Genomic DNA, 24,082 nt, shown 5'->3' with positions numbered 1-24,082 from the left:
TTTCAGGTGTAAAATGGTAAAAAGCTTATAATTCTAAATAAAGATTGCTTTATTTATTCTTATTTGACTTTTTGAACATAACAGAGTATTTAGATTAATAAAATATTTTAACGAAAATAGTAAAGCGTACTATCAGTTTTAATATTTGCATCATATATTTGTATTATATATTTGCATCATGAAGTTGTATCATATATTTGAATTTTACATAATAAAGATAGATATTTATTATTTTTGTAATTCCTTTATAGGAGTATCTCTACTGGAATACAGACGCATGGTAAATGAAGAAATATATGTGATCTTCGTAAGCCAGTCGAGCCAGAGGCAGCACCTGAACCAGAAGCAGCACCTGAACCTGAACCAGAATTCTTTATGTTTAGACTAATATAGTGCGTTTGTTCTTGCAATTGGTGTGCTAATCAAATTGAACAAGTATAGTGCTGTTAGTTGTTCTATATATTATATATGTACTGCGTATGATAGTAACTGTATATGTTATTGTAGTGCTGCAAGTGTGACCCCTTTTATATTATGTAAGTGACAGTGTAACTGTTAGTGTAAATGATTAAAAAGTTATATATATTTATGTGAGTGTCAGAGATAGAGTGTTTGTTAGTGTGTATGAATTTATTGTTATATTAAAGTAGTGCTGATATTATATTTTAGAGAGTGAAAATGTGCATTCAGTGTAATTAATTTGTTATTATCTTGCAATAAAGAATAATGGATAGTCATATAACTTGTCTTTTATCTATACAGAACTATTCAAAATATTGTCAACTTAAATAAAAAATATGTTAACTATATTCGATATTACAAAAAAAAAAAAACATGTGTTATATAGAAGCCTCTGATGTTACCTGAAAAAAAAATACAATTAATTATTATAACAAATAACACCAAACAAAAGATCAAACTATAAAGACCTTGTTGATTACGTAACTTTAATCAATCAGGATTTGATTGAATTAAGTGATTACGAGTGGCATTACCTTAGTTCACAATCATCAGACAATTGTTGAATAAACAAACCAATTATAGACTAATGATTTGATTAAACAAGTCATTATATGATGAGTTAAATTTTATAGGTTCCACTGGACTGTAAATATTTATTTAGCTATTCTGTGTGTGAATTAAATAAAATAAAAATCGCCATGACATTCAAAGTTATCATGGAAAATAACTTCATATTAATATGTTGAAGCTGCTATACAAACAGACACAATCACACTCACTTTCGTATCGATTTAAAATAATTCTTTGACTGGTAAACCAATCGATACTTTTTGCAAATTCCATTTATACTGTTAAAATTTGTCACAAAATCCTCCAAAGTCAATATAGTTTATTCATATTTTATTATGGGGCCGGATCGACTTTGGGCCGGATCGACGTGGGCCGGATCGACTTGGGACGGATCGACTTTGGGCCGGATCGACTTGGGGCTAACCCGAATAATGTCAGTCGTTATATTCCGCCGATCTCCGTCTAATCTCCGATTGCTACATTAACATTAACCCGAATAATGTCAGTCGTTATATTCCGCCGATCTCCGTCTAATCTCCGATTGCTACATTAACGCCTGAATGCATACACAGTTAGAACGCGTCAAAGCGGAAATTGATTGACGCGGTGAATTATGGGCAATTGTTTACAATAACAGATTAGGCGGGAGAAAAAGGCGGAGCATAAACAGATGATACGATTAGTAACCTCCTTAGGTTATATTACCTATTTACCTGTTCGCAAATAGCTGGAAAAGAAGGCGGAGCATGATTAAAAGTAAACACCTTCATAACAATGGAATTTGACAACACGTGTTTGCATTGTCAACATTATTTTGATGTGAACAATTTAAAAACGGAGCGAAGACGTAAACTTATGAAACATAGTGATGTTGATCTAATTGAAACTATTGCAAATTGTTACCAGTTGGAGGAAAATCTGTTGAGAAAGTATGTTGAAGAAAATGAAGACACTTATGTATGTGATGCATGTTTTAAATCTCTTAAAACCATATACAACAGCCAGAAAAAATGCAAACAGTTGACTGACACTCTCAAAGAAAAAGTTTCTAATAACTTTAAGAATCTCACCATCAAGTTAGAATATGTCCGTGGCAACAATAGTGTAAAGCGAAACAGGGACTGTTTAACCCCTTCTAAGACTGGATGTACACCAAAAGGAAAGAAATTGAGTCCACCCAGAGGATCAACTCCTAAAGGCAATAGAAGGAGACTGCAGTTCTCTACACCCATTCCAAGAACTCAAACACAGTCACACTCACAGAATCAGTCCCCTGGCCCCAAAGTCAAGGTATATATATATATATATATATATATATATAAGATAACATTAAATTCTTAAACCAATGATCATTGAACCTTTTTTACATGTAAATTACAAATACCCTGACTTAAGCCATGATTTTTTAACTTTGCAATTGTATCTCCCACTTCTTGATTTAGAAAAAAATCAACTCAACATACATGTAATGCAGCATTTGTGTAACTTATTTGAAATATGCATGTATCTCAGTTTACTGGTATTAAGGAATGCAACAAGTTTTGCTATTGTACATGTTCATTATACATGTAGCCAGTTCTGTAAGCTTTTGTAAGCAATTTATTTTCTTTCTTATTTATAAGCATGATAAGTAACAAAATTATAACACGTAATGTACATTTCTTACTTTTTTTCCAGGTGCAAATTGATTACCGCCATAGTAAAAGAAAAACTAATTTACAAGGACCTACTAAGCTGGCCTGTAGGGCTCTTGTAATGAAACAATACAAGACTGCACTGAACCATCTACTTCAAATTGACGAAGTCAAGAAAGAACTAGTTAACACTGTTAAGAAAACTATAAACCAGGAAGTAAACAAAGTATGTTCAGATAAGAACTCTGTGTTGAGATGATCAAATATAGCTAGATTTTCATGGAAGACAGTACATAAGCAATTGCTGAACACATGCCCCACTACAGTTGACCTCCTCAGACTTCTTGCTGGCAAAAAAGAGAATAATGTACCAAGCATGCCAAGAGTTGTATCAAGTCTTGCCATCCTACTTTTTTCAAGAAACCAACAGATCAACACTTTTCAAGCAATAAACAGTGTACTAATGTTCAGGGGTCATGTAAGAACTAAGGTAAATATATAAAAGATAGCAAGATTAGTATTTGGTTAAGTGAAAATTTTAACTTGTGGACTTGAGTTAGAGTGGAATAATATGAATTTCAAATTTTCAGACTGGCATACTAAATATAATTATTACATGTACATGTATGAATTTGGTAAATAATAGTGTAAATGGTCAGGAGATTTGTATTTGGTCAGTAGTACAGTTAATGTACAAGTAACAATTAACTTAAGAATGCTTACCCAAATTTATATTAATTAGTTAGTCATGTGAGTCAAGGGGCATATATAATTTTATTTTTATCTGAATTTTAAAAAGGATGTATTTACATGTGTAAAACTTGTAAAAAAATTAGTGGTGTTCCGCTTCCCTATTAAGAAAAATAAAGTTGGCTAAAATGTACATGTAGTGTGTAGAGTACACTGGTAGTTGTTTTGTTCTCAAATATGCAACCATTCATACAATTTTTACTTTTTGGTGTCTAGGAAATACCATATCTCCTTGCTTTCGTAGTATAATTGTTTCTATGAATTAGTATGTATTGATCTGAAATGCTCTAAATTTAGATGGAATTTGATTTCAGGTTTACACTACATTCAACCGTGCAGGACTGTGTACATCATACAAATCAACATTGTCCACTATTGACAGAATATGTGAGAGTTTTGACCTGCCAGTGAAGAAATGGGCTAATAAGGTTGCAGAGATGCATAACAAAGAAAATAGTAATACGAAGGACTCAAGCTTAGGTACATGTCTTGTAACTTTTTTCAAAATATTAAACAAAATATGCTGGTCTTGTGAATTATATAATTTTCTACGAGCCTCAGTATTAATCTTTTTATCTAAATAAATTTAGTCAATTTAAGTTTTTAAGTGTACATGTACTAGTATGTCCATGTTGTATTTGTTTGAAATAATAAACTTAATCATTTATATAAAAATTATACAGTTTTATAACATATTTAATGAATAGTAATATACATGTACAAATTTGAAAATGAAATACATGTACATGTACTTGTATATGCCTAGTATACATGTAGTTATAATATAATTGTGTTCAATGAATACCTTATCATTTTGAATATTTTATATTTACGATGCAATGGTACATTTTTTTTACTACACGTAGAAAATTGAAGCTACAGTTTAATATATGTACAATTTAAAATTATGTTTACTAAAATGAATAGGGTTTGGGATAAAAAGTTTTCACATAAAATATGTTGTAGTGATGACTTCCATAGTTCATTAGCTAGAGTTATAGGATCAATAAACTTTAGATATATTGGTGGGTGTGATCATAATTAGCAAAAAATTGTGTAGGCCTTATGCATGAAAACTACAATTTTGAATAAAGATTAACTTGTGTCTTTCTTTGCAGATGATCATAGTTATGCAATCCCCATAGATATAGAAACTGAAACCAAGATGGAGGATACATGTATATACACTGCTGAACCTTTGTTTGAATCTCCAATTGACCATTCCAGACTTGACACATCAGGAAATCCTGATTTGAGTCAAGAAAATTTACATTTACCTACACCAATAAAATGTGGAAGCTATGAGTCAGAGGAGTTACTTCAAACACCAGCCTGCAAGATAGACTTGTGTAAGTGATGGCTTTATTTACTTTTTAAGGGAGCAGGTACTTGTCATTATTGATTTTTATCTCCAAATGGGGGGTCGGGTTGTCATGAAAAAAATGGAAACTGAAAGAGGGGGGTTCACTTCTTTTGATATTTAATATGATATATTCATCTGAATATATTACATTTTCAACATCATACTTGATAATTGTATTGTCTATGCGACTCTATGGCCTTAACATACATGTATAACTAGTTCGTAATAATATATTATAATTTTAAACTTTTATTTTCAGTGTAAATACATGGGCATCATTTTGTCTGATTAAAACAAGGCATTATTTCCCTGCTTAGAGTTATAAAAAAGATGTGGAATGATTGCTTAACATTCAATTATGAACAGTCATTAGCTCCCCTAAAATTTCGTATACATGTAGCACACAGATAACAATGAACTTTTTTATTCCAGCAATTGATATGGATTCACCATTCACAACAACTATACCGGTAGAAGCATCATCAGAATCTGGACCCTTTCAGATTGTGATGGATAATTTAAATCTGCACCAGAAAACCAGGCACAAGACACTGGATACCTCAAACAAGGTACATAATCTGGTGCATTCAATTGGAATACAACACAGAGTAACGACAGACTTGGAGTCACTTTTGCCACAGGCAGACATTTTGTCGATACCGAATGAAGCTTTCGTTCCAAACCAGACAGACCATGATGATTTATATGCAGATTTTCAAATATTAATTCAGAGGGCTTTAGTCACCTATATACCAGAACTTAAAGATTTTAGAGACCTTGTCACATTTCACATTGAACATCAGTACTCCAAGGCTTCAGAGAAAAAAAGTGATATAGTAAGTAAATTTATTCAGTTGTTTTTTTTTTAAATTGAAATCAATCATGTTTTTTACGTAATCAATCAATGTTCAAACGGTACACAAATTATTTTCTGAAGAAATGAGATAACTCCAGAATTTTAAAAATAGAAGATGAAGTGAAAATTGAATATATTGGACGGTTACAAAACAAATTAACACATACATGTATATATATAAGTACTAAACAGACCTTTTCTAAGGAAGACTAATACTATTTGTTGGTTGTTTTTTTTTAACTATCAATTTGACAAACAAATTTGTGTGGTATAGTACAAATCAAATGAAGTATTTGTTATTGTAAAAAATCTGAAACTTGTGTAATATACCCCAACTTTAATGATTCATATAACCCCTTCAACAATAATTTCTCTATCTTACTGGTTAAATGTCAATATAAATTTAGGTTTTAATTAATCTTACACATTTTTAAAAGAATGAAACATATCTTCTCCTTTATTAAGTACATGAAACTTTATCGATTTAAAATTGGTTTAGCTTGAATCATTTGCTTCCCCATGTAATATTTATATCTCTTGTTGAAATTTATTAAAATCAAGTTTTTTGATTCAAGGTACCTTTGGGGATCTTAGAAAAGGATGAGAATATCACAGAGCAGATGATAGAAGTTGTGCAGCATTTACAACAATATGTTCCAAAAACCAATGACGGAAAATTTATACCAATACTGTTAGGAGGGGATGCCTTAAGCGTTGAGCGTGGTGAGGCAGCAAGTCGGGCAAGAATGGATGCAATTACTGAAGAAGACAGACTTGAAGGTTTTACGTGGAAATCAGAAGACTGGCATGGACATGTTATTTCTTTGCAGGTATTAAGAAATTTCATTTATTTACTTTGGGAAGAACTGTTTGCTTTGAACAACTTACACATGTTTAGTAAACCCTTTACACGTACATGTATATATAAATATATCATATTAAGGGCAAGAATTCTTTTTCAATCATTATTTTGACAATTGGGTAAACAAAATTTGATGGGTGCTGTCTCAAGTATCAGAAGATGTGATATGATTGCCAATGAGATAACTCTCCACAAGAGACCAAATGACACAGAAATTAACAACTATAGGTCACTGTACGGCCTTCAACAATGTTTATGATTACTTTGTTATGTTGAAGGAAATTAGTTTGGCAAGTATTTGCATTTCCTGAAAGCTTAGATATTTTATAATTAAATTCTATATCAGTATTTTTTTATATATATATTTCACAACATTCTTATTTCTCATCAGGAAACATTTAACCTGTTATATAAAGGAACATCATCTGGAGAGAAAGGAACACTGTTCCAGCTAAGAAATCTTTTTGACAGAAGAGGAGTAAAATCACAGGTATGTGTAAATGTTTAATCATTGGTTTTGATCCATAAATAATAGTACAAATGTACATATTGTATACATTATATTTTAAAATATTGTTAACATAGATGTGAAATTTCTAGCAATTCAAAAGTAATACATACAAATATGTTTATTGCCATTAATTTTTTTTAATGACAATAAATATAATGGAATGACTACATAAATTTATTTATAAATAAATACTTAAATTGCCATTCAGTTACGGTAGTTACAAATTAAAACAGATATGTACCCATGTACGTGTTATTGTTATTTTGTTATGACATAGATGTTAGTAAGTATATAGCATTTGATAGTTGGAAAAACTATAAGTCAGCATAAAGCCTTCAACAATGATCAGAACCCATATCACATAATATTAAGCTATATATAAATATTTCACTTGGCTTATGAATATCAGTCTTTGCTTTGTGGTGCTTTGAATTGTTTGTCTCTAATTAAAACACAAATAAATTTTTGTTTATGTTTCAGGTGTCAAGTGCAGTTAATGATGACAGAGAGTTCATTAGATTTGCAACACAAGGCTATGCTGTTTTAGCTGCCTTTGAGGTTTTAAACATAAACAGTGCAGATGAATTGAATGTACATATTGAAAATTTAAAAACAAATGAACAGAAAAAGACATTTCTAGAGAAATTGTCTAGTGACATCGTCAATAAGTTTGTTGCCACTGAGACTTTTAAATTTACACATGAGGGAGAAGCAGATAATAACACCAATAAAAGAACTAGCTGTGGGTTTCCGGGTTGTCCGAAGACATTTTCCATTGATGGACGTTGCCGCCAGAGACACAGAGAAACATGCCAGTACCAAAATTTGGAAATTTTAGGAAATGTTGGTCAAATCGAAAATATTAATGAAGAGAAAGAAACAGATATAGACACTAAAACTACCAAGCTGGAAGACAAAAAATTTAATTATTCTTGTTGTTTGTTGCGAGAAGGGCTGATGGATTGGTGCCGAGAAGATGCAGCCAAAGAAAATGACGGAGATAGACTTGTTAGAATGTGGCGTTTCGACATGCTAAGGTTTTCGTACACCAACCATACAAAGTACAGGCTGTTAGCTTTTAAACTGCAAGCTCAGCTTCTTGCTATATTGCCACCAAAAAAGGCCCATGAACTGAAGTATAATCGTACTGTGAATATTCATGGTGGACCAGGAGGAAACATTCCTTGTGATCTAGCATTAGAATTCATGAATATGAGGGCGAAAGACGGCTTAACCGGTTTAAGAGGTAACCTTACATCTACTGCTATACAGCGTTGTGGTCGAAGCTTGCAAGGATGCAACTACCTTATTGATGGCTACACCAAAGGATTGCAACAGTTTTTTGGAAAGCCAGCAAACTCAAAGCCTTCTATCCAGAAAGACATAAATAAGCTTGTGGACAGTCTTAAAGTTGAAAAGCTGTTTGAAAGAATACCCGGTCGCAGCCATAGATCCTTCATGACGATGGAGTATGACCCAAATAGTAGACTTAATGGAAAGAATTTTTTCAGTTGGTTGACAGGGAAGAAAGAAGAATGTGCTCGTCAGCAGAGAAATCGCTCATACCGTATATAGTGCTGTGATGACATTACAAATAGTGCAATAGTTTATTTTCATATTGTGATATTTATACCTTTACCTTACATGTATGCTTTTTGCAACTGTTGTTGCAAAAGTCATTTTTTATTGAATATGTTTAACAAATTTCTATTTTCACACTGAATTCGAGTCCAAATAGAAATGTACAGTGTTCCAATTACATGTAGTTCTGTTGCTAAACTAAAGCTCAGAATAACTTTTTGTATATATGAGGGTGTGGATGGGGGAGGGCTCCTTCTGTTCTGTATTCTTAAATTTTTATAGCCATTTTCTCTATTCTTTATTAATTTGGCATGAAAATCTCTAGTCTTTATATTTAAGCATCCCATTATTCTCTATTTTGTTTTTTTCTCAATTTTTGTATTTATTTAGCCCTTCATTCTGCACATTCTTTCTCCTATTACCTATGTATACATGTACCCCTTTCAGACTCTCATGTATACCGGTATACAGCAATAATCAGTGCTGTGTTGATGTAACAAATTTTTCACATCTTCTGTATCATCTTGCTCTAACACACAAGTTAATAAGGCAATGCTGCAATTTTTGTTTTTTGTTTTTCAATTCAGAAATAAAGCATAATTTATAGAGAACAAATGGACATTTCAAATAGATTATTGTTTAAACATTTTTGTTGATTCTTATAAACAATGAATGAAGTAGTCCATTTTCCATGCTTGCCAAAAAAGAAGTTCCACTGGCTATTTTGACCTATAATTTACTATAGATTTTTATATATATGTACATTTTTATATAGATTGTTTTAATTGACACACAGAAGTATTTTTCACCAGAGTCAAGTAATATAAAATATGAATCAGTGTTTATATTACAAATCCATTTACTTCAAAGGTGATGAGTTTTGGCCGCCTAGTTTAAAATATTTTATTTCCAATATAAGTGGCAATGTATATAGTTGATTTTTTACCTGTGTTAATAATACTTATTTATTTAGTGCTTTTAATGGTTTCTTGCTTGCAGTGCTTTTTTTTTTATGGAAGATATAATTTCATCTGATGACATACATGTATATACACGTGAACTTAATACCTCTAAAAATTTGATCCAGCTCAAAAATATTAAATTACCAATTTCAAGAAAGTATCTAAAATCATTTTCAGTGCTGTTTTATATAATATTGATACTTGTCAAAGTACTTTAATGTTGTGATTATATAAATTTTTATTGTACAGAAAGTAGCTACATGTATATAATTTCATTTTCAGTGCTTTTTTATATAATATTGAAACTAACTTGTGAATTTTCATGTGTGTTGTGTTTTAAAAATTTTCCTTGTATTAAATTTATATACCAGGTCTATCAGTTTTATTGAGTGTGTAACAACAGAAACAGCAACTTACCAATACAACCAAACCAAAAACATGAGAGTCATTAAAAAGTAACGTGAATGAATGTGTGGATTTCCAATAAGACAACTTTATTGTCTAAAGACCAAGGATTTGAACAAAAACATGTCACCTGCACTGTACAACAATAAAAAACCAATTTATTTAAATATAAATATGCTATACATTCATACATCAATATAGTATACCATATTTATATTGTCCTACATTCTATATTGCTCTACTTTTAGTAGTAAAAATTGAGAACAGTTACAAAGATGAAAAGAAATTATTGAATAATTCTCAATGAAATAAGATTTAATTTTCGTCCTATATGCTACCAAAATACTACACACTCCATAACGTATTGTTTATCACATTCAAATAATTGTTTCAGAATCCGTGAAAGTCCCAATCATGCCAATTGAATGAAACTGGAACCAGTAAATGTACATGTGCACTCATTGGATAACTTAACTGGACAAATAAGTCTGAATCAATATTGTATATATAGTTTCACCAAGAAATTTCAAAGAAAATCAAAAAACAAAGAATAATGCTATAAATTTAAACTTGACCTAAGTATGCATGAAATAGTTGCCCCTGAACAGTATGCTGGTATAGGTAGAAAGTATAACAAGAGTGCACACGCTGAAATGTCTCGTCTTCTTTACTTATCATTGATATTATGTTGATAGTCCTAAATATAAAGCTTTATTACAACTGTCACATAAACTTAACATTAACCAAGTAAACTCAACATTGACCAATGAACCATGAAAATGAGGTCAAGGTCAGATGAACCATGCTAGGCAGGCATGGACAGCTAACAATTCTTCCATACAACAAATATAGTTGACCTATTGCTTATAGTTTAAGAAAAACAGACCGAAACACAAAAACTTAACACTGAGCAATGAACCTTGGAAATGAGGTCAAGGTAAAAAAAACCTGTGTGACTGACATATAGATCATAAAATATTTCCATACACCAAATATAGTAGACCTATTACATACAGTATAAGAAAAACAGACCAAAACACAAAAACTTAACTATAACCACTGAACCATGAAAATGAGGTCAAGGTCAGATGACACCTGCCAGTTGGACATGTACACCTTACAGTCCTTCCATATACCGAATATACTAGACCTATTGCTTATAGTATCTGAGATATGGACTTGACCACCAAAACTTAACCTTGTTCACTGATCCATGAAATGAGGTCGAGGTCAAGTGAAAACTGTCTGACGGGCATAAGGACCTTGCAAGGTACGCACATACCAAATATAGTTATCCTATTACTTATAATAAGAGATCTTAACTTTTTTTTCAAGTAGTCACTGAACCATGAAACTGAGGTCAAGGACATTGGACATGTGACTGACGGAAACTTCGTAACATGAGGCATCCATATACATAGTATGAAGCATCCAGATCTTCCACCTTCTAAAATATAAAGCTTTTAAGAAGTAAGCTAACGCTGCGGCCGGATCACTATCCCTATGTCGAGCTTTCTGCTACAAAAGTCGCAGTCTCGACAAAAATTACTCAAATGGGATTAATTGTCATGAATATGCAACACTATATATTGCTACTGGACATTATAAAGCAAACAAAAATCAATGCATCAGGATCTCGTTAATGGATTTTTAATGGTCCAGAGACAATAGAACATACATGTATTAACAAAAGATCATTGAAGAATATGACCGAGCTCTACTTCTTGCTTTGGAAAGGCTTGCAGTTTCAGTGGTTGTGGTTTGTTGTTGAATATAAACTTGTTTTAATTTCATTCATTCTGTTGTATACAAATCAGGCAGCTAGGTTTTCTGAATTTATAGTTTGTATTGTTTTACATTTGTCATTATGGGGCCGTAAAAGCTTACTATGGAGTATAGGTTTTGCACATTGTTGAAGACCCTACAGCGATCTCTAGTTGTTTACTTCTATGTTATTTGATGTCGGGTGGAGAGTCTAATCATTGGCAGTCATACCTTATTTTTATATAATGACATACCGGTACATTATTGAATGGAGATTGTGGAATATTTAATAAATTTTATTAGACAATTTCTTCAATCAACAAAAGTATTTCTCTGGCAAGTTCAATATCACCAACACCAAGTGAAATTATGTCTTCTTCACAGTAAAGATAAGGCGCGTTACGAACGATTTCATTGATTGCTGAGTCGTTGAGATATGTGCAGCCTGGTGCATCCTCATCTTCAAGTATACTCAAAAAATCGAGCAAGTTCTCTTTCAGGAGAATGCTTTCATTGTCACTGATATGTCTGTGTAGATCAGCATCTTCATCTTGTAATTTATATTGTTGCTGTGTCGAGGCAATATTATGAATAAAGTCTAATCTATCACAAGACCCACATTCACAGTTTGCTTTGCAGAATGAGCAACATTTACAAGTCTTTGTTGTGCTGCGGTGTGGCTTATTGTCTAGACTAAAGTAGTCACTCAAAATTTCTTTGCAACATTTCACTTTCTTGCAAAAATCAACTACACTTTCTTTACACCTGCCTTTGGAAATGTCAAAACTTGAATAATAAACAACTGACAATGCATGTCTTCCGTCTCGACCTGCTCGACCACTCTCCTGAGTGAATTGTTCTAGTCCACGAGGAGCACCCCAGTGGATAATCTGCTCAACATCTGCAATGTCAACACCCATTCCAAATGCAATTGTTGCAAACACAACACGTACTTTGCTATCTATCTTGGGAAATTCAGACATAACATGCACTTTGTTTGTTTCAGCTGTAGAACGATGAAACATGGCAATGCGTCTACTGTGAACATCATCTGCACTTTCTGAAAGTTCATAGAAAAAGTATTCATATAATGCTGCACATGAACTTATGTTACGACAATAGACAATGGTCTTTTTAGCCTTTCCTTCTTTCACCTTTATATCATCCAATATCCATTGCAAGTCGCTCATTTGCTTAGTGGTTTTCTTAACAACGTACGTTAAATTAGGTCTTTCAGGAAGCATCCATATTGTATCTGTCCTGTCTTGGTCCATGTTGAGTTTTTTCAGAATTTCAAGTTTCATTTCTTTGGTTGCAGTTGCTGTTAGAGCAACAAATGGTGTTTTCTCAGGAAAAATAGATCTCAACTCGTCTAGCATGGAATATTCTTGTCTGAATTCAGCACCCCTGAAAGGACAATTACAAATATTATCTACTGACTTCTGATCATGACATATCACAAAAAAAAGTATAAAGGTAAACAAAAACTATATCTTTACAATTTTTACTAACCTGCCAAGATTAATAAAACTCATTTTTATGCCGCCACAAAAGACGGAAGTAAATGTTACAATAATGGTTGTTATGGCAACATTATCAATAAATATAGATAGTGAAATAAAAAATTGTTAAGATAAAAAGAAAATAAAAGTAAGTTGAAAGTAAATAAACGGCAGTTAGCTGTATATCCCATTTTATTCAAATACACAGAAATCCTTTTCAGCTTTTTTTGTTTGAAGAATTTGATGTAAAAAAGTTAATCTCTAGTACTTTATTTGGCTTTTTAAACATTTTTTGATTCGAGCATCACTGATGAGTCTTTTGTAGACGAAAAGCGCGTCTGGTGTAAATATAAAATTTCAATCCTGGTACATGTATCTATGAGTTTATTTGAATAGTACTGAAATAGCCTTTTAAGGACCTTAATACTTTTAAGATGGCCCCAATTTAAATTAAATGACAAAAACAATAGAGGAAAATAATTCTGAAAATATTAAATTCTGGTGTCACTGTGTATACATGCAACTAGAAACTGTCCTCACCATTCAGTTATACAGTGGGCCTCATCTATGATTACAGCTTTTACAGCAGTGTTGAAATTTCCACTTGTAAGACTTCTTCTCCATAAACCTGGCAGGAGTGCAGCCTCAGGGGATGAAAAAACTATAGAGTAATCTCCTGCAGATATTCTATCAGCCACACCTGTAAAACAAAAATTTTGAACTTTAGCCAAAAAATGTACATACAACACATAAGGGAAATAAAAAATTTCAGAATGAAAAAATAACACAATAAAAATACATATTATATAATATATCTTATTTGCACAAACTCATTTTTTGTACATTAATTAGGCCGTTAGTTTTCTCATTTGAATTGTTTTACATTGTCATTTTCGGGTCTTTTATAGCTGACTATTCGGTATGGGCTTTGCTCATTGTTGAAGGCAGTATGGTGACCTAGTTGTTAATTTCTGTATCATTTGGTCTCTTGTCGAGAGTTGTCTCATTGGTAATCATACCTCATCTTTTTATAATCATTAACAAGAAATGGTTGAGACCTGTTGCAAATATTAAAATAAATAAATAGTAATTGACATGAATGAAAAGTTACAGATTATTATATTGCTTTATAAAACTATCTTTTATAAATATATTTAAACACACAGGGACTCGGTTAGCAGATTAGGATTTTTCAGTATACAGATATGGATAGAAAACTGCACATTGCTAGAAAACAAAGAAATATCGATAGATTTTTCTGTATACGGATATGGATAGAAAACTGCACATTGCTAGAAAATAAAGAAATATCGATGTCATCGTCAAATATGTTAATAAAGTAATACAAATAGACAGGAAATACTAAAAAAAAATATAAAAAACATTGATTAACAAAATTTTAATCTGCTAACCGAGTCCCTGTGTTTAAACACTCTGATATGAAAGAGAAAGACAGTCTTGCCAGTCTTGGTAATAATGATGAGCTTTTGTTTACCAATTGAGGTATTTATATTAATTATTATGCATATCAGTTAACTTGGAATTTCAGTTTCAATATTCATGATAAAATTTCAACATAATTTTTTTAAATATAATATCATTCTAGTAAATATTATGACTAATTTATGAGATAAAAAAAAACATCAACCTTCCCCCTTTTTTTAATGACGGATTCTCTAACTAATTAAGGCCAACCCTCTCAGTAAATCGAAATTACAATATATTAACCTTTATCTTTTTGACATTCTCCTACAACTGTGGCTGTTATACCCATGTCTTGAAGCTTTTTCATCTGATCTAACATGAGGGCTTGTAACGGTGATATAACCAGAATTGACGATTTCTTCGTTGTTGTCATCTCAAATAGCTCTGGTAAATGGAAGTAAATGCGGGATTTTCCATATCCAGTTGGCAATACAATGAAACAATCCTTGTTTTTCAGGATGGATTTGACAGAATCTAGTTGTTTTTCTTTGAATATAAAGTCGTATCTATCTTGTATTATTTGAAGTGATTGGTCAGCATCCATGTTTGTTTTGAAATACCCGCATTAAAAGTTACAGGAAGTTGTAAGCGCGCAAAATCGAAAGGTTGAGTTCACTGATTGGTTCCCTCTTACAGGGAACGACTGACGAGATATTTGCACTGTATGCCTTCAAGCCCTCGATAGGCTATAGGCCGCTAGAGGGCGCAGAATTATTCGAGTTAGGTACCTCGATAGGCTATAGGCCGCTAGAGGGCGCAGAATTATTCGAGTTACTTGGGGCCGGATCGGTTTGGGGACGGAACGACCGGATACCGTTTATATTATTGCATGTAATAATGATCATGTAATGATGTATTAATCTTTAAAAAATAAAAAATAAGCAATCTCTTAAAGTTGAGTTCAGTTTGCAATACAGAAAAAAATGGTATTAGACAGCATTGGCTGTAAGTGTAACCAGTACAAAAATGCTTTAAATTTAGCACCAAAGACTAAAGCTGTAAATACCATAAGATTTACATTTTTCCAATCAGCTTTCAGTTTCCAATGGGAATCTGCAGACTACATGTTCCGGTTAGTACATTATAAATAAAAGGATTGCAATCCCGTGTAAACAAAAATTCCTGAATAACTTAACACCGAAATGAAAACTTTTTTTTTTTATTAAAATAAGTCAATAGAAATAAAAAAAGTAATTTTAGATTTACAGAATGAATATATGGTTAAAATCTGTCAACTGAGTGACATTTAAAAGTCCATTTAATATTTTTCGGCATAGTTCTTCTAGCAAAACCGGATCACGAACCTTGCTTTTGCGCATGTAAACCCTACGCAAAGCACGTTGAACTTCCTTTTTTCGTCAAACTCCATTTGGCTTCAGACGCATTGTAAGCAGTTCTCTTGAATTGTCTTTATTTCTTTTTGAAAATAAAAATGTTGTTGCAATGAAGTTAATCCAATACATTATCTACAATTATCAGCCAGAATATAATAGATATCGACTATAACAAAGTACCACCCAAAGTCAATAAATGTTTGATCTACAGTGCTACACGTGGTTTTATAAAAAAAATAGGCATATGATTGTTTGGACTAAGAAATACTCATTTATTAAAATCTGAGTCTTTTAGTTTTCTTTGCTGTTGTATATCTTTTTTTAACTTTTATTGTCTTGCCCTTGGTGGAGCAGGAACATATATATTGACATTAGATTAGATATACTGTTCCCAGGGTGGAGTCGGGGTTCATTTCAACAATTTTCAAAAGTTTAAAAGCAAAATTGAAAATACTTTAAATAGTGAAATTAAAAAGCTACTTGCATCAATACTGCATAATGATTTCAAACTGTACCGATCTCCTCCTTTTGCAGAGGTAAAGAATATATCTCGGAACCACCCACCTGTCCCCTGTGTGATGCGTTTTCGTGGTGCAAACATCATAATGATGGGCAACAATGAACATTTTGCCTAGTCCAAATAATTATGACGTCTTGAAAGGCTATTATATTTTTTTCTATGACGCCTTAATCGTAGGAAGGCATCAAAGCAAAAATTTAAAATAGCCTTCCAAGACGTCATAATTAATAGGACTACATTTTGCCCAGACTCCCTTTCTGAAATACGATTTGATAAAAGTTAATGGGCTTAACAAATTGAACTTTAAAGGACATTAACTATTATTCAATTCTCTTTTGAACCTGTAGCCTGGCATCCTGACCTAATCAAATACTTCGTCGATAGGGCCAGGCGTAATACAATCCATGTGACCAACTATCAGTGCAAAACAGGACTGAATTACTGCGCATGTGCATGTTCTATAAACAAGGAATATATTGATCAGATCATTAACAGTTGATTCACGATGTTAATCAATTATATATGCTAAATTTTTCGAAATTTGCATTTCGTATAATGAAATGAAAAATAATTTTCAATGAATTCGTGACAATATAAATATTTACCGCCATGTGTCAAGAAATGATGCTATCCCAAGATGCATCATTCTAACATCCAATTGATGCAACCATGTCGTCGTATTCCGCCTGGCTCTACTGTCGTGCAGTAAGCCAGGATCCCAGGCTAGTATTGAACCTGGTCTCAAAAGTAAGAATGAATTCAATGTCCAAAAATTCAAATTTTATTTAATATCACTGAAAATGATAACTAATTTTTGGTATACAATGTATTATACCCATCACTAGGGATAATACCCATTAATGAGATTCTTCCAAAACCTGTTCCAACTTAATATTCTTTACAAAATCACTTGGAATCTGAAAATCTACCCAAATACACTAACACCAATGCAAGAATTACACTCAATTTTCTATTTGAATGCATGTGCGGATCCAGCCATTTTTAAAAGAGGGGGGGTTCCAACCATATGTCCCCATTCAAAAGCATTGATCTTTAAAAAAAAAGGGGGGAGGGGGGTTCCAATAGCAAATAAGATGTTTGACTGCAAGGCAATAAAATTGATAACCAATCATCAACAATACAAGTGTGGTGACCTCTAACACCAAATTTCTGTACTTGTGCACAGATACATGTACTGTACAAAATGTTTTAGCAATTTGAACTTTGTATTTCAGCGTTGGTTACCGTAACTCATAAATCAACGCCACGATGTCCGGAGGATTAGACGTACTCGCCCTGAAAGAGGAAGATATAACCAAGTTTTTAGCATGTTCCACTCACTTAGGATCTGGTAATGTGGATTGTCAGATGGAACAGTATGTTTACAAACGAAAACCTGATGGTAAGCTGTCGGCAAAATGAACATATTAAGGATTATCCCTAGAAAAAAAATATTTTTATAACAATTCTCAAAGTCTTGTGTGCAATGAGTGATGTTTAAATGTGACCTTAAGATGAGAGTTCTACAAGGAATTAATACAAATTTGTACAATTTGTTTTCATGATCAACTGATAGCAATTAGAGATAGAAATTTGTTTTTCAGTATTTTGGTAGTAGCTTGACCTCGGTTAATCCTGTCGAAAGTTATTTTTATTTTTATATTCAAGCAGGGTAAACAAATCTAGACCAGAGTCCTGTTTAAAATTTAATCAAGATTATTTTCTACTTTCTTATGAATCATTTGTTTCATTTGACGTTGCATATTGGAAGTTTTTGAATCTTTGATGGCGTTGTCAGATTTGAATATATTTTATGGAATATATGAATAAAACTCCTTAGTGAAAGGCTCAGATGAAACCCTTATGAATTTAATATAATGAAACCAAAGCAATTAACAGCTTTCATTATCTATGTAAAGGCTGCTATAGGTTAGTACTTTGGTCCCAATAATTGAAAAGTACTAAAAAGGAAAAACCTAGGAAATTGACAGTTATATGATATTTTAGTAGTTTTGTCCTACAAGTATTTAGTTATTTTGATAGTCAAATAAAGCAATATGTTTCGGTGACTAAATGTTAAATGCACATACTGACACATACTGACAGTTGGCAATATACCAAGAAAGTGAATAAAGCTTTTCATTTTATAGGTACATACATAATTAACTTGAGGAGGACATGGGAGAAGCTCCTTATGGCTGCCAGAGCTATTGCTGCTATTGAGAACCCAGCTGATGTATGTGTCATTTCAGCCAGACCCTATGGACAGAGAGCTGTCCTAAAGTTTGCCTCTGCCACTGGAGCCACACCCATTGCTGGTAGATTTACTCCTGGTACTTTCACCAATCAGATCCAGGTACAACTAAGTTGCTTTAACTTGCAATAACTGCATATCCACATCATAGAATATATTTGGAAAAGAAAATCAAAAGATTTGCAGGTTTCCAGATCAATCAGTTTTGGCAATTTGAGCAACATTACCTACCTATCAAATATTTGCAACTTTTGCAAAATTATACAGACACATTAATTTTTCTGATCTGAAGACTGAATTGGCATATAGTACATTGCAATACCAGAAAAAACTGTGAATATCAAAAGTGTAGTTGAAATATAATTGTTTTTTTTTCTGAAAAAAGGAAAAATTAGACTAGTACAGTACAACAAATGTACTGTAAACGTTAAAAGTTTTTTTCAAATATCAATTTTTGTGGATTGTGAAAATATTCATTAGTTTGTCATATTTGTGAGTTCTTAAAATCATAGTTTAGGATATTGAGGCATAGTATCAAAAATTGGAATCCCCTTATCAAAATAATTTCAAATAGTTTCATAAAGACTTCATTACAGTATGAATAGAAATTGAAAGGAATAGGATTTCTCCTGAAGTTTGTTGTGCCAACAGGAAGGTTTATTTTAAGACTGGCAAATATGTTATTATTCCCACTAGACGGAATGCAAGAACACAGTTAAAGCATAAGTCCTGAAGTTAAGAAATAACTGCATTTTGAGCTATAATGAAAATTGCAACGAGTTTTAAGGCATTATGTAATTTCAGGCTGCTTTCAGAGAACCACGTTTACTGGTTGTCACTGATCCAAGAACTGATCACCAACCTGTAACTGAAGCATCCTATGTCAACATCCCTGTTATTGCCCTGTGCAATACTGATTCACCACTCAGATATGTTGATGTTGGTATCCCATGTAACAACAAGGTTTGTATTGCCATAGTACAACACATTTTGTCTTCTAATCTACTTTTGTTTCAACTTCACATAAAGGCAACATGCCGGACTAGATTAAATCTTTAAATGCTTAAACCCATTACAGGGCCTAATCTAGGATTTTGAAGAGGGAGAAGTGACTTCTCCTTCCAAGAGAGAGAAGGGAGAAGTGGTCAATTTCTTGGAGAAGTGAGATTCCATTACCGTTTCGGTTGCATCGTGTTTTCATGCTTATCACTAAGGAAATTGTTTTATATTCAATAAAAGATATACTTGCAGTTTTTTCATATGTTATTGTACACAATGTATATATAGAAAGTTCTTAATAAAAAGGTTTAGACAATATATAGTTGTTATTTATTTATTGATACCATTGTGTTCTAAATAAAATTTGTTGATTGGGACATGAGGGTGTAGCCTAGTAATATTATCATGATTATGATGCATTAAATTCATGTGCATCTGCCTCAATTTATTTTTAAAAGTCCAGATAAAATATAACCACTTGTCATTATTTTGTAAAACATTATTGAATGTCCAGGACATTATGTTAGTTGTAAATTGAGATTATCGTTAAAAGATTGTAAGTCTATAAATGAAAATATTTTTCAATCGCATATTAATTATCCGACAAAGAGCTAATTTCTATCATTTTTTAAAAATATCATCCATATCAACGAAATGGTCGTGAGAAACAATCCACTGCTGATCACCACCTGGTCGAGTGTCGTACGTTTGCCATCACATTATCCATCATCAGTCTTTCTACCTTTTATATTTCAATTTTTATTCAATCAATATAATAAATCTACCGTTACTTCCAACCTTTTACCTACCGAATAGTAAAATTGACCGACTCGTGTAAGTTGTAAAAATAAAACAAATCAGCTGAGTGATTACGCAACATCCTCAGATGAAAATTATCGTAAAATGATAACTTAAACAGACAGTCAGTTTTCCGTTTGAACAGTTTTGAAAGTTATATCCGAGGATGTTCAAAGTCGCCGTTATATTTATTTAATTTGATCATTGACAGTATTAGTCCTGGGTCGTTTCGAAAATCTCGATTTTCCTTGTCAGCCGCCATTTTTATTTACCTGTGAGACTTGTCAATCACAAGTTGTCTCCCTTTTACCGATTTTGATAGCGATTTGACTTCGCTATGAAGTCAGTCGGCCGGCGAGATTTAGCAATTTTCAAAATTCTTTGGCGACTTAAATCGTCATTTCGCCGGCAAGATTATGGCCTGCCATTATAAATTTTGCATGAACTGCTCTTTACAACCAGGCTTGAAAGTTTGTCATTTTTAACCATTTTAAGAAGAAATTAATTGAAATTATTTAAGCTTTGCTAAAACAATTGAATGCAGAACTAATTGTAAAATGCATATTTTAGGGAACCCATTCTATTGGTCTAATGTGGTGGTTATTGGCACGAGAAGTTCTTCGACTTAGAGGAACCATCAGTCGTGACCATCCATGGGATGTCATGGTAGATCTCTATTTCTACCGAGACCCAGAAGAGGTAAGATTATTGTGAGATACCATACATGAATAGTTTTGTTGGTCAAGAATGCACCTAATATAAGAAAAGACTGCCAGCACACAACTTGTAAAGATCAAACCTCATGGGTTTTTTTTTGGTAGAATTTTTCAATAGTTTTGTTTTTATGTATTTCCATCTCAAATTTTAATGCCTATCTGTCAGCTTAATTTTTTTAATATACAAAGTCTAACAGTTTTACAGAAAGAGCCTTGTAATTACTATATAAAGTGAAGAGTACTTCATTTTTAATGTTTCATGCTAATAATGAATGGGCTGTTCGAGATTAAAACCCATTGGGGGATGAGAGGCAATTTTTTTAGACCCTGACCACCCATAATATAATATTTCCATTTCACTTATAATTCTTACTAGTTACTAGAGTGCTTCCTATGCCCCCCTTTTTGCATTTAAATCTGGAAAAGCCCTAAGCATGTCTTAATATCTGTCTTTTATTCATGGTAAATATCCTTCTTCATTATTTCAATTAAGCATAATATGTCCTCTTCTATTCCATGTAAATATAATATATTTATACATATACAGGCTGAGAAGGAAGCTGAGGCTATTGCTGAGAAAGCACCACAGAAAGATGATGCCACCATTCCCGATCAATGGAATACACAACCTGAGACTCTGGCTCCTGCCCTAGAATCCAGTGATTGGGCCACAGAAGCTGTTGCAGTTCCACCTGCAGCAGGAACTGCTGCTCCATTTGACCTGAGTGCAGCCCCTGCACCCACTGAAGACTGGTCTGCAAGTGCCGACGACTGGTCTGCTACTCCTGCCCCACCAGCACCAACAACCGACTGGGGTGGCAGCAGTGCTGACAACTGGAACTAGGATCCAATATGAACATTCTAACAATTCAATAACTAAGTATGAAAACTACTAAGTTCAGAAATAAAATAGAAAAACAACTTATTAAGTATTATTATTTGACTTCTGCAAAGATATTTTACAGGTACTGTGGATTCAATTGTTTTCCTGGATATTTGATTACATGGTTTTCCCAAAGACAGCATACAAGCCTATTGAAAATTTGTGCTTCATTGAAATATAATTTCATGGTTTAACTACACACAAAATACACAAAAATTAGTATACCTGAAATAATAATGAAATCACAGTACATAGGATTCAACATGTCTGCCTATCTCCACCAAATGTTTTTGTCTTTTGTTAAATTCACTTCAAACTTTGTAAAAAAATATACTTTTATATTTTTGTTCCGTCCTTTCCAATGACATTTTGTGGATTGTAGTAAGCCATGTGAAAGAGTAGGTCTCTCAAGGGTCAATATTGGCCCTATAAATCTGTGAAATTTAACTTCAAAGATAGAAATGTTGAATTGATAAACTTAAGAATAAGTTTATTCAATTGATCAATAAGTTTATGTGGAATGTACTGTGGATTCATTTATTTTCGTGGATAGAGAAAAAAAGACGTTTCGTGGTATACGTAAATTCGTGGATCGCTGATTACAACAAGAAAAAAAAAATCAGATACGTAATTCGTGGATTTCTTTTTAATTTAGGAGATCGTATAACCTCTTTGGTTTGATCAATAATAAAACAAACAAAAAAGAAGGAATTCATTGAAAAAGTTTTGAATTGTCAAAATCCTGGCTTGGTCATTGTAGGTTAAAGTGTTCATTAAAAACTTCTATTACAATACTGGACAGAGACAACTAATTACTTGTTTGTTTTACAATTTATAAATTCTTGTCGTAATTTTATAAGGCATTCAAGACTCTTATGATTGAAAGTTCATTTCCGTAATCACGATATAATAAACAGTCATATAAGTAAAAGGTGTGAAAATAAATGTTCCTGTCATAAACAATATTACCTACGGGCAATATCCACGTACTTAATCCTATTGATTTTGAATCACCAGTAAACCACACTATGACACGGTAATTAACAACTTGCAGTTATTTTCCATGAACAGTTTTATTCAATTTTAAAAAGTAAATTATCACTGATATTCGATATATTTATTATTGATTTAATCAAAATACTTGTATCTTCTTTCAATAAAAACATGTGTTATGTAACAATGTTTATCGCTAGTCAACACTATACTTGAACTGCATAACATAACCGGAAATAAACATCCGACTCCATACACATTTCTCGGGATTATTCTTCGTTGAATTCTTAAATTCGTGGTTCGCTGTGACCCACGAAATCCACGAAAATTGGTATACCACGAATAAAAATGAATCCACAGTTACTTAAATCAACACAATTCATTTTAAAACAGTAAACCTCAGCCATATTTAGACTGATATAACACATGCAGTAGTCAGCTTGCACGTAATTTCAAAAGGAAATAAACTAATAAGATTTTTTCTTTGTACTGTAAATATCTTTGAATGCAACATATTGCAGTATGGTTGTTTGTCTCACCTGTCACAGAATGCAAAACCAGGATTACTACCCATTGGCGTAGTCATCAACAATTTGTAGAAAGCTTTATATTTCAGAAGGTAGTAGACCTAGGTGCTTCATATGTTGTATGTAGATTCCCTATAATACTGTCTGTCATATGTCCATTGTCCTTTAATTCATTTTTATACGACCGCAAACAAATTTTTGTGGTCGTATATTGGTATGACGTTGGCGTCGGCGTCCGAAAACACATTAGTTTTCGCACTCTAACTTTAGTTTAAGTGAATGGATCTCAATGACATTTTACCATAAGGTTCAATACCACAAAAGGAAGGTGGGGAAAGATTTTGGGGGTTA

At 32.5% G+C, this 24,082-nt stretch overlaps 4 protein-coding genes across 7 annotated transcripts in view; 2 read left to right on the top strand and 2 right to left on the bottom strand.

The window, feature by feature from the left end:
* LOC127709856 (protein N-terminal asparagine amidohydrolase-like) overlaps positions 1-15,784 on the bottom strand; it is a 43,158-nt gene extending 27,374 nt beyond the window's left edge. The window contains exon 1 of one of the 2 annotated variants that reach the window (XM_052215531.1): positions 15,726-15,784. The gene's annotated coding sequence lies outside the window, so the exon portion shown is untranslated. Of the gene's footprint in view, positions 1-15,713 lie in introns of both variants that reach the window. The other variant, XM_052215532.1, reaches the window with a different exon arrangement.
* On the top strand, positions 271-22,253 carry LOC127709855 (40S ribosomal protein SA-like). 2 transcript variants are annotated; one of them, XM_052215527.1, is made up of 6 exons: positions 271-280; positions 17,797-17,963; positions 18,712-18,917; positions 19,620-19,778; positions 21,183-21,311; positions 21,876-22,253. In XM_052215527.1, the coding sequence occupies exons 2-6, from the start codon at positions 17,831-17,833 to the stop codon at positions 22,170-22,172; spliced, it is 924 nt and encodes a 307-aa protein (XP_052071487.1). In that variant the 5' UTR covers positions 271-280; positions 17,797-17,830; the 3' UTR covers positions 22,173-22,253. The 2 variants fall into 2 exon arrangements, with proteins under 2 accessions (XP_052071487.1, XP_052071486.1); XM_052215526.1 differs by lacking the exon at positions 271-280 and adding an exon at positions 16,014-16,093.
* Positions 4,544-9,860, top strand: LOC127709853 (uncharacterized). The gene is made up of 5 exons (XM_052215523.1): positions 4,544-4,765; positions 5,212-5,615; positions 6,211-6,465; positions 6,889-6,987; positions 7,489-9,860. Exons 1-5 carry the CDS (start codon positions 4,582-4,584, stop codon positions 8,581-8,583), a joined length of 2,037 nt encoding a protein of 678 aa, XP_052071483.1. The 5' UTR covers positions 4,544-4,581; the 3' UTR covers positions 8,584-9,860.
* LOC127709854 (uncharacterized) lies at positions 12,007-15,385 on the bottom strand. 2 transcript variants are annotated; one of them, XM_052215524.1, is made up of 3 exons: positions 14,951-15,385; positions 13,763-13,922; positions 12,007-13,127 (listed from the first exon to the last, which is right to left on the bottom strand). In XM_052215524.1, exons 1-3 carry the CDS (start codon positions 15,249-15,251, stop codon positions 12,020-12,022), a joined length of 1,569 nt encoding a protein of 522 aa, XP_052071484.1. In that variant the 5' UTR covers positions 15,252-15,385; the 3' UTR covers positions 12,007-12,019. The 2 variants fall into 2 exon arrangements, with proteins under 2 accessions (XP_052071484.1, XP_052071485.1); XM_052215525.1 differs by lacking the exon at positions 12,007-13,127 and having other exon boundaries at positions 13,606-13,922.
* Positions 22,254-24,082: the final 1,829 nt, after the last annotated feature.

The sequence above is a fragment of the Mytilus californianus genome, unplaced genomic scaffold, assembly GCF_021869535.1.
Source record: "Mytilus californianus isolate M0D057914Y unplaced genomic scaffold, xbMytCali1.0.p SCAF_7, whole genome shotgun sequence".
NCBI lineage: Eukaryota > Metazoa > Mollusca > Bivalvia > Mytilida > Mytilidae > Mytilus > Mytilus californianus.
Note: the sequence above shows the minus strand (reverse complement) of the source record. Positions and strands in the feature narration are given on the sequence as shown.